The sequence below is a fragment of the Periophthalmus magnuspinnatus genome, chromosome 16, assembly GCF_009829125.3.
Source record: "Periophthalmus magnuspinnatus isolate fPerMag1 chromosome 16, fPerMag1.2.pri, whole genome shotgun sequence".
Lineage (NCBI taxonomy): Eukaryota > Metazoa > Chordata > Actinopteri > Gobiiformes > Gobiidae > Periophthalmus > Periophthalmus magnuspinnatus.
The window spans coordinates 12,907,652-12,919,726 of NC_047141.1; the positions used below are offsets into that span (position 1 = coordinate 12,907,652).

Below are 12,075 nucleotides of genomic sequence, written 5' to 3' on the forward strand. Positions count from 1 at the left end.
CCAACACAGAGACCTATTGTTAATTAAGCAACGTGCAGGGTCATGTACTTATTATCGATGGCATTGTCTTTGATCCGGGAATGAATGCACTTGCACCAGTTTCTCCACGTGCCCTTACAAACATGGCCGCCCCCTGTTAAATGTGCAGTTCTCTTATGTTAATTGATGGCTTTAGTGACTGCTGTGGCATAAGGCCGGACGCACACTCACAAATCACATTACAGACCAAACCGGGGCCTTCGCCTCCAGACAGATTATAGATGAGTTTTACATGAAAATCATTCCTCATTAATTTATGAAAAGGGCACATCACACAACAGCCTGATATGGCCATTAGCAGAGCCACGTTTTCACACAAGCTATTTCTGCTGCTCTGTTTTCAATACACTCCCCTTTATCTATTATTAGCTCTTAACTCTCAGCTAGTAATGCCACTAATTAGGCTTTGTAGTCGATCTCATACATTTACCTCAATATCAAAACAAAGTATTCAAGGAATTTTGTAATTTAGTACTGTGTCGATTGTTCATTCACTTCTGCCCATATGAATGCATTGCAGTGAAAGATGACCACCTTGATCCTCTCCTTGTGGTAATGTTGTTTACCTGTCAGGAGGGCCATTGTCTTCCCCTCTGAAGGCCTATGTTTAGGGCTGTATTTTTATCGCGCTCTCATTCTGCCTGTCTGTGGACTAAACAGCCCTTCTGTTTGTGACCCTTTACTGTCAAAACAGCACCTCAGAAGCATTGTGTGTCTGGCACAAGTTCACTCATCTGAGCTTTCATTAGTTTGCTTTGAAAACAGTAGCAGAGGAGGAGTGAATATATTCATTGTGGAATATGTATTCAGGCTAAACCCTCGGTCTGCATATCATGGCCTAGTAACCCTTTTTAGACTAGAGGGTTACATCTAGTTTTCTGAGTTGTATGAAGGCAACCAGTACAAAACTATTCAAAATAGTGAAAACGGTATTTTGGCCGACAGTGGCTCAGTTGGTGTTCACTGCGGGTACACTGCGTACACTGGTGTATGAGTGTGAATGTGTGAATGGTTTCTTGATGTAAAGCGCTTTGAGAGCCTTGAAGGTGGAAAAGCACTATATAAAAATACAACCATTTACCATTAAACCGGTAAATTGTTGGTTATTAACAAAATGCATATAATATTGACTATTATTTATGCCATAATCATATCTCAAATTCATGATTTGTGTCAAATGCTGTAGTAAACTGTAACCATTTGGGTGGATTTGTTTTTTTGTTTTTTTTATGTCCTGATTAAGGCCGTACTCCCAGGATAGATTTGTTTGTCGTCTGGATTTGTTCTGGATTAGTCATGGTCTAATGGCCACTTTTGTAGACATGACTAAATCAATAGTGTGTGGATAGTGTATTGTAAATGGTAAATGATTACCGGGCCTGTCATCTGATGAGCATGTCCCAGCCCAGATCTCCCCTGGTTTAAAGCTCCAGATTAGTTGTCCTGTGTGCTGCTGAGGTACAAGAAGATGAAAGATGTTTGTGACAGCGACAGCACATGGAGTGATTTCTTTAAGTTGGTGTTAGTATTCAAGGGTCCACACAAGTATATCACATCTGCTCGCTTTGAGACCAAGGCCTTTAAAAGTTCCTCTACAAAGCCTCCACTGTGAATTCATTTGGCAACAAGGGAAAAAGATAAGCTCTCTCAAACCTGAATTCACTGGAGCATAAAGTGACATGAAGGTGGCACTGACATGCTGCTTCTAATGCACATGAAAGAGCTTTGTCTCCGCTTCAAACGCATCTGGAGTCTGAGGAAATTTTTACATTTGTACCATTATTATGAAGACAAGAGCGTGCCACAGGTTAAATGTGCATCAATGCAAATGGTTTATTTATTTTTAGCGCAATTAACTTTCAAAAGCTGTGGAAAACCTGTTTCGCTGGCATCTGATTATACTGAACAGAAACTCCCCTAGCTCTCATGTTTAAACAAACTTATAATTTATCTCTCTCAACCAGCTGTAATTTGTCTAATTTTAACACTACATGGCAATTTGTTTTTTGAAACCTTTTTATCATTTGTTTTATAGGAACTACAAATGAAAAATATAGTAAATCCCAGTGTGTGTAAAGCCAAAAGGCCTTTTTAAATGAGTGGTTCATTTTAAACTCCCACTGAGCTCAGCCCACAACTCCAAACATAATCTATGGGCGCTTGTTGTTTTGCTAATTTTGATTTTGATGTGCTTTTCTCAAATGAGCAATTAGCGTCAAGGTCCTGGAGCCGCAACAACATATTTTAATTGCATTACTTTAATTGTGTTTGCTTCCACATGAGGGAATTTGCGTGTTCTCTGCTGAACTAGTTAAGTTTTTTATTTATTTTTGAAGAATTTTGCAAAAGTACAAAGGTGTAATTTGACCCACTCACGTTTGTTCATTGTTTTAAATGAGTCAACTTTGATCCAAATTCCATCACCTGTACATCCCATGCCCAAGGTGAACATGTTTCACTTTCTTTGGTAGACTTCCAGTAAGCTGTTGAAACTAGTCCAAACCTGAAAGACGGGGAGAGTGGCCGGTGTGACGTAAGTCTGCGGTGAACAAGGAGAGAAGCAATGCAAGGAGGACGGAACATAGGGAAGTCAAGCTCAAGGATTGAATTAGAAATGGGCGGGACATACTGTAACGCTGACAGAAAAAAAAAAAAAAAACAGGAACTAGATGATAACGTGTTCCAAAGTACACCTGTACACCTGAGTAGAGCGGCTCAGTTCCCAGGACGAGGATACATGCTCTGCTTCTATAAACAAAATCAAATACCAGACTTGAGGCAAACATGTAATTTGCCTAGGATTTATTTATATCCACATTTTGGAATAAAGCGGACAGTTTTGATGTAAAGGACTGCAGCCTGTGCGGCCTTCACTGCTGACAATATGCGGCCCCGGATGGTCATCTTTCTCCTCTTCTGCTACGGTAAGTCACTTTAAATCACACATGGTCACACTCGCTGACTGTAGTTCACTTCTTTACACAGTCTATACAGATATATTGCATGAGAGGCTCTTGAGGTCAAAATAAGTCCACTGTGAACTGTCTGCATGTAATTAGAAAGCGTTTTAATGTCTGGTAGTCAGGAAGTGCACGATTTGCATGCTAGTTAATGTTACCTGTTAGCGTAGCAATACTCCACTCTGGTCTCTGAAAGTTGTGAAAAGTGCTTATAAACTCATCACGGTGAATAAGGTGAGGAATAACTTTGGACCACTGCAAACGGTTTAAAATGAACTAGCTCTGTTTTTCATGTTTGTAAGACGGTAAAAATCAGGCACAGCACCTTTAAAATCAATCACAACTTTTCTGAAAGATTTGTTAAAATGTCTCACGTTTTGGGTAATAACATTTGCCCTTTGCTCCTCGCTGGTTTTTTGTGTTTAATGTATTTTAGTGGAGGATTTGCATATAGCAGCTCTCTGTAGCAGGAATGCAGACTCATGGATTCATAAATTTTAATGTTGCTAAAATAATTAAGTAAAATGAAGTTAAGGATTAATGTTTTTTATTTGTTTTATTTAAATTTTTTTATTAGTGTTTGACACGAGGGCAACACTACATGTACATCAGCGTGCATCATATTAACATTCACGCCGATCACAATGACATTTAAACACATAACAATCACATCACAAACATCACAATGACACGAACGACTATCACTTAAGAACTGACAGATGACTCCTATTAAAAGGTAATTGATCACGGCAGTTGTGATGGCGAGGTGTGCGACAGCTAAATTATAAATATCATTAAGGGAAATATGCTGGAGTCAGACAATATTGAATGATGGACCTTAAAAGAGGGAGATAACACTAAGGTAACTGTGTAAGAGAGAGACGAGGAAGAGGGGGGAGTTTTGTGCGAGGACAAAGACCGCAGGCATCTGATCAGGATTAAGCTTAAATATACTGTTTTTAAATAATAATTTTTGTTGGTACTATGGGCTGGCAGCAGTTTACAGCAATGTGTGTGTGTATGTGTGTGTGTGTCTGTGCTGCCTGATCTGACAGCTTCTATCCATTGCTTTCCCCAAAGAACTGGTTTACACTTGTGTCCTGAAACAAACATTTTCTGCATTTGTTTAGTATGGTATAATATACTATTTTTTATTTCATTATAAAACCACTATCATTTAATTCTTAAAATGAGCTTAGTTGCAGCTTTTTGCATATTGTCTCGATGGAAATCTAATCTGTGGTGACATAACCTCGACCCAATAGTGAACAATAGTGTACTGCTACAATTGTTCTTTTAGGTCACAAGCACGGCCACCGCAGGCGTTTGCATGTCATATAGTGACCTTAATTAATTAATATTTTTTTAAACATTGACTTAAATTTACCACATTTTTTGCTTTTCTGAAGTACAACATTTGTAGATAACCAGTGTATTGTAACCCAACAAGGAAACTCAACTTACGGCTGTATAAAAAGATCTGGAAATTGAGCCTATTCATTGTCTGTTCTATATTTTGGTTTTAATTTACTGTATAACAAAAGGACTCATTCATCTTTGGTGATGTGTGATCCATATCTATTTCCACAGCTTCTGTTACTAGTGGCCAAGGTGAAAAAGTAGCTTTCACCTCCAGAAATTTCATCAACATCCTAACATGGGAACCTGCAGAGCCAAGATTTCCAGGAGAGAAGGTCCAATACAGCGTCTTGTATAGGTATATATGCCAATATTATATTATCATAACCAACCAAGAACTAAACAATATACTTTGGTGTTTTTCCCACTGAACTGTGCTGTTTTCCCCCCCACACAACCATCTAAATGATCACAACAAAACAGAAATGGCACTTTTTATAATTAGTCTTGATGTAGCTCCCAGACAAATGTCAAGTGCCAGCTCTATCCTATTGACTTTTCCTCCTTCTAGATGCCACACTCTAGAGTCTGCGGTACTCTTACTCAAACGACCGCACAGAAAACTGTGTAGTAGTATGGTGATTCAACTACAAAGTTGGTTATAAGAGCTTTCATTAGTTTAGATAGATTAGATCATGTCTACCTTTTACACCCAATTCATACCCACAGAATCAAACCTGTTTTTATGCAGTGCTCTGTCCGAGAGGATTTTCACAAGTCTCTACTAATAATGATTGCAGTATTTGTAATGTAGATTACATTACAAGATATTGCATACAATACATGTCTTTCTGGTAAAAAACAAACAAACCCCAAAACAAAACAAAAAAAACATCAACAAACAAACACTGTAGCTACACTTACTGTGGCTGCTCTGATTTCCACAGATCAGATTCATATCACATACAGGGTATGTTCCCACCACATTTATAGTAAAGGCTGGTGAAGTATCTTGCCCAAGTACACAATAGCAGCGTGCATGACTCATAATTGTAGAATAGAACATCTAACCCCTGGTTATTATAAGATCACTATACAACATGAGTGATGTTTTGTAACTGTACAACTTCTTCTTTTTGTGTTGCCTTTTTTGCAATGCTATACTCATGTCAAATTACAAATCAGCCATTATCCCCTTAAAAATGGTCAAATGTTTTTGTTGTTGTTATTATCTTTTGCAGTGCCAGTGACAAGGAGAAGGAGGTGTTCCAGATCAAAGCTGAATGTCAGAACATTACAGAGCTTTCGTGTGACTTGACCGATGAGACCCCAGCTGTCTATGATGTCCACTACAGAGCTAAAGTTCTGGTTGGTGACTCAGATTATGGCCAGACCAGAAGATTCAGACCTGTAGCTGAAAGTATGTGTTTTATCTCTTCAACAATCATGTGTCTGTTATTTTGTATTAATGCCTTTTTTTCCCCTCACAGCTGTTTTGGGTGCTCCGATTTTGTCTCACAACATAAGTAGGGCTTCCTTACACGTGAATGTCAAACTTCCTCTGGGACGTAACAATGAGTCCATCTCAGACATTTTCAAAAAAAATATAAAGGGACCCTCTGGAGATTTTGCTGTTTATCATTTGATAATTACAAAACCTCTAAAGGCAACACAGGTGAGATTACAACTGCAAACGTACACAATCATCATAGGTCGTTACTAAACACATTTATTTTTCTACAGGAGATTGAAAACACTTCAGGTCACTTTGTTGTCAACTTAAAGGATGACCAAATGCAGTACTGTGGCTATGTGGAGTATAAACCAGCAGTGGAATGGGGACGCCCACGGAGTGAAAAAGCTTCCTTCTGTACAACACAACCAGGTGAGAAAACATAGTCCCTTAACAAATCCAATAGTATTGGTCACATGTGGTAGTTTGCCAGCACACAATAACAGACCCACCTTGAATCCAAACACTACTACATACACAAGTGCCTCTTGTTCTAGTAATAGTGCACTGCTACCCGGGGCATGCACTGGGACAGTCATCCATTTGCTTGTTTGCTGTGAATGTTGGTTGATCTTCCCGTTTGGTATTGACCACTGACTGTTTCACTGTTTTCTAACTTCCTGTTGGTTAAATCAACAAAGTCCTGCGAGATGAATGCTTGGGTCTATACAAAAAATTATTGAATTACAAGTATGCGTATTAGATCTGCATAAGCAAGTTCAATAGTATTTTCATGACTATATTTTCTTGATAATAGATGCTACAATAGAGCCTTCTATTAGGATGAATTTTATGCTCAAGCAACTGAAAATAAAGGGTTTGTATTATTCTATTGTACACACACAGGTGGCTGTTAACACTGTGGGAATTCCACTTCTATAGTTGGCTGTGTCGATTTCTGTTTAGATAATGCAACTGCAAATATCCTGGCACAACCTTGTATCTTTGTATGATCGTATTGGCCCTTTTCCACTAAAACAAGCTATGCCCCAGTGTCCTCTGTTGTATCTGGTGTTAATACCTGGGCCTTGGTACTTAAGTCCGTACAGCTAAGCTCTGAGCTCCACTGACCAAAAAGAAGAATAAAAGAAAACTTCTTAACCTAACAACAAAAGTGAATTACCCATCTCAAGTTAAATATCAATGAATGTAAGCATTTTCCAGTCAAATGATGAATAGTAATAATTTAAAGCCTTGATGCACTTTAAATATATGCACTTTAACATGCACTTTAGTTGATGTAAATGTAATGAATGCCAATATGCTCATGTTACACTTACTATTACTAATATTCTGTTAAATGTACATTTGTAACTAGTACTTGCTTGACTGCACACTGGATAGATGCTAAAACTACATTTAGTTGCTCTGTACATGTGCAACGACAATAAAGTTGAATATGAATCTTGATAATCACAACATAAATATTAGCTTTTATGAATCTACACAACTAAGCGGTTAATGGAAAGGTGCCCCGTGTTAAATGTGCTGCATAGATAAAATGTAGTACCACACTGTAGTTGCATAAATGTACAATATATTTTTAAAATTTGTATTCTAATTTGCCATTTGCCAGGTCCTTTTTGGATGCCGTGGATTATACTGAGTGTGGCTGTTCTGGTAGCTGTTCTGTTGGTGGCAGTGTGTTGTGTAAAGCGCTATGTCACTCATGTGAAGAAGACCTGGCCACAGTCATTGGTAATGTAATCTCAAAAAATTATTTCTGGGCTGTAATTTGCTGTATTCATGAAGGAACTACTACTACTACTACTACTACTACTACTACTACTACTGCTGCTGCTGCTGCTGCTGCTGCTGCTGCTGCTACTACTACTACTACTACTACTACTACTACTACTACTACTACTACTACTACTACTACTACTACTACTACTACTACTACTACTACTACTACTACTACTACTACTACTACTACTACTACTACTACTACTACTACTACTACTACTACTACTACTACTACTACTACTACTACTACTACTACTACTACTACTACTACTACTACTACTACTACTACTACTACTACTACTACTACTACTACTACTACTACTACTACTACTACTACTAATAATAATAATAATAATAATAATAATAATAATAATAATAATAATAATAATAATAATAATAATAATAATAGCCTCTGTGTTGGTAATGGGTCTTTTTGCTTTACCCACAGGGCTTCAAAGAACAATCAAGTGATTCACATGAAGCCATTATGAAACCGGAGGAGGCTCACAATATTTCCAAACTTGAAATCTCTGTCTGTCTCTCTGAAAAGATAGAGTATGCCAACATCCACATGATGCCACCTGTTTTGTCTGTTAGGGATGGGCATTCAAATAAAATACTTTCTTGGACAGAAAACTCCTTCGACAGAGGAGTTGGAGTTCATGGTCGGGTGCTACGTTACCCGGACACCAGCACTGAGTCCTCAGTAAACTACGGTGGTGTAGTTGTTGAGGAGAATGGAGATTTCCACCAGCTTCAGACAGACCAAGCTTGGAAAAATGCTCAGTGGATATCCAGTAAAGAGGGTCTGGTTGAAAGTGGACCTTCACCAAAGACAATACCATTATCCAATGTAAACATTTATGAAAACGGTGAAACTCAGCCGTTATTGTTGCAGACACAGAGGGACAGTGAAGGACAGCTGATGTTGTCATTACAGGCGCCATTCAGTGGAACTACAGACACATTAGTCTCTCTACAAAGGAAACCTCTTCTATCCTACCTCACAGTCTCCTCAGACAAGGGGAGCAACTTTGTGTCTTTGCACAGTTTGGACAGTTCAGATTGCTCCGACTTTGGTTCCGATGAAAACACTCTGCCAACACCAACACAGGACTATGGCAACAGTCACTACTTACCAACTCAACCAGATTTTACCCATTTCAGTCCAGACTCACAGAGCTCTCTGTCCTGTGACAGTGGCACTTATGATACTCCCTACAAACAAAACTGGATGCCCTCTATCTCCAATGGAACTTCTACAACAAATTATGCTTGGACGTGGTCTGGTCTTAAAGAGGAAAGCAAAGAAGCGGATTAAGTGTAGGGCAAGAAGGAATAATGTGTATTGGTGTTCCACCGTTGTACACATTGTGTAATCAACGTTATGTTGAGAAATGTGTCATCAACTATGTTGAGAAATTATATTTTTGTAAAGGTAAAAAAATCTAAGGTTCTGAACTCTCCAGAAGGAACATTCCTAAGAATTCACCTTTGTGTATAAATCCATGTGAAGTGTAACATGTTTTCTATGTTTCTATGTAAGAAGACAGTCTGTATTTTTATTTTGACATTATAATACTGCTATTTTGTTAACTACTTTCTGTTGTAGATACATATTGAAGACATCAAATAATGAAGCAAGATATATAGAATTATGGAGCAAAGATTTTTTCTTTGCTACATAGAAAAAATGTAGTAAAGTTTATATTATAGATTCAGATTCCTCACAGTAGCCACACTTTGCTTTGTTCGCAGCACTGCAAACCCTTGGCCTTCTCTTAATGAGCTTTACAATGAAGCAGCTTGATATGGTTTTTACTTCACAGGTGTGCATTGTCAGGGTTTATTAGTGAAGTGTGCAAAGTATACTAAGAGATCTAAGCATACTAAGAGATCTCAGAGAGCCAAAAAGCAGGACAAGAGAGAATCAGTTACGGTTTTCCTTCTAGAACATAGAAGGGAAGGTGTAACCATTCTTTACACAGTGGGTGTGTCTGAAAAGCTTCAGAGGATTTTCAGACAGCATGAAGTTCTGGTCTATTTCAAACTTACAAACACTTAAAGACAGAAACTAGTTCACCCAAAGGACAAAACCCCGTCCATAAACAAAGTAATGTGGTCTCCTCCATTCAATGTAGTGAGGACTGTAATGAGCGTTGTACTGGAGAAATAAAACAGCCACTCCATGAGAGAATGTACCAACCTCTCCGTGAGAGCTCCTTGGGACCCCAGTCTGCAGTACATCTCCATTTCAAAGCCACTAACCACTCCTTTGAAGATAGTTACGTACAGATCTTAGCCAAAAAAAAAAAAAAAAGGTTTGAGACGGAAGTTAAAGAGGCAATTTAGACATCATCTATCTCCTATTTATAACTTCATCCACAGACCTATATCTAAACAAGGAAAATAATGTGGCAGCCAGTATGCTAATACGTGTGAGAGCACCCATTAGGGGCCTGTACGATTAAGCTAAATATGACACGGGCACAGTTCACACATAGTGTAGCTTTAGACCTAGTCACCAAACAGAAACTGTAAACAGGTGTATTAATTTCACTGGAGTTAGCTCCTCCCTTCAGATAGATATAAGACAGTGTCCATCAGAACTGAAGAAGTTACTTGGATGAGCAGCAAAATGTCTTCACTCAAAAAACTTTTTGTCCAGTTGACAGATTTGAGTTTTTCTTTTACATTAGGAGGACAAGTAGCAAAGTGATGTGCAGTGTAGTCTTACAATACTGGATATGTATGCTGTTAACCATAGGAACATATTAAGATAAACTCATAAATGTGTGCTGACCTTTGCGATAAGATAACCCATGTCCCACATAGCAAGGTAATAAAACACGTATCCACTGTCATATACACAGTCATCCCATAATACTTTGTAAGATTTTGTATTTTGCTTGAAACAGCTTAACTATTTTGGAGTTCTTCTTAACTGTCATAAAGTTCATGAACCTGTTTTATTGTATTAGTAATTTGATATTTAGATTGATATTTATAATGAGAAACTGAAATACGTAATATATTATAAGGTGGGGTCATAGTGTAACCGAGGCAGTGCTGATAACAGGTGTTTGAGAACATCATTGTGTAAACCTTGTGGTATATTTGCATCAGCTGCGTGGCAATATTCTAATATGGTCTCATTTATTATCAGAGATTTAATAAAAAGTGGTGGTTTTCAAAATGGCGTTTCATCTGTCTAATTTACATTCACGTTTAGACCTGGGCCATAATTTACTTCAGTTATTTGAGACGGGTTTAAGACCTGATCATTGTGCTCACACTACAAATGTTAACAATAATTTACAAAAAAACAGGTCTCAGCTGTAGAATACTTGTCTTTTTTATTTTTATAGCATTTTGATTTGTGTTTTATGATTACAAACGTAACTATGCATGGTAATGACATGAACAGAAATAAACCTGTGAAAAGAACGTTGAGCTTCATTCTACCAGCACATGTTAAATGCTAATACTGTCACCTACACACTTCATTACTTCTACCAACACCACCATTGTAGTATTTGTCTTACATTTACTTGTTTATGTGGATCTTAACGGGCAGGTGCTCTTCCATAGTTGGGGATTTTCCACCTGTGAATCTAATTACTTTTTCTTGAAGAGGAAGTGAGCACCGTTTTAACAGGGCAGCTCTGGTTTGACAATACAGTCGTCAGTGTCTCTAGGACATTGTAAAACTATTCAGTTTGCCTTGGGTGTAACTTTGGTTTCATTGTTTGTGTAGTTCTCCAATGTCTATGTGACACCAAAATGAGAGGTCTGTACTATATTATGTTTACGTTTGACCTCTTTGCTCAAATAGTTGCCAGATGAGTCAGAATATCAAAGAAAAAAAAAGACATATGCTAAATGTGAACAAGATATTTATTGAGGTATGTCTGTGAATTCGGACAGGTTGGTGCACTACGCTGGGGCTGTTATGCCATCCATCCATTTTCTTCTGCTTATCCACGGGTCTGGTCACGGGGCAGTAGTCTAAGCAGAGACTCCCAGACTTCCCACACCCCAGACATGTCCTCCAGTTCCTCCGGTGGGACTTTAAGGCATTTTTTTGTGTGTAAATATTCTCAATCTAGAATATTTCAGTGACCAAACGGCAACTTTTATCTCGTTAAAAATGTACAATAGAAATAATCACTTGACTAGTTGACGAATCGAAAAAATGTTGACGATACTTGTTAGTTGTAGCATCACACTAGCGCACACATCACATATACATTTTGGTCCAAGGTCATAAAGCTTGTTTTTATTACACTTTTAAAATTATTAAGTTGTCAAGGCAATTCATTTTTCAAGGTTACAAAACAATTCCCTCTTGAACAACAGTTTCAAGAATATTTTGAAATAATAATCCTTTTGGCTGTCAGGCATGATTTTGTATATTTTATTGTATTATATTATTATTATTATTATTATTATTATTAT

The 12,075-nt window shown here is 37.8% G+C and overlaps 1 protein-coding gene across 1 annotated transcript; it reads left to right on the forward strand.

Moving 5' to 3' along the window:
* The first annotated feature begins 2,710 nt into the window (after nucleotides 1–2,710).
* Nucleotides 2,711–11,057, forward strand: ifnlr1 (interferon lambda receptor 1). The gene is made up of 7 exons (XM_033981781.2): nucleotides 2,711–2,963; nucleotides 4,590–4,716; nucleotides 5,600–5,778; nucleotides 5,849–6,033; nucleotides 6,102–6,243; nucleotides 7,448–7,569; nucleotides 8,066–11,057. Exons 1-7 carry the CDS (start codon nucleotides 2,924–2,926, stop codon nucleotides 8,936–8,938), a joined length of 1,668 nt encoding a protein of 555 aa, XP_033837672.1. The 5' UTR covers nucleotides 2,711–2,923; the 3' UTR covers nucleotides 8,939–11,057.
* The last annotated feature ends 1,018 nt before the right edge of the window (nucleotides 11,058–12,075 follow it).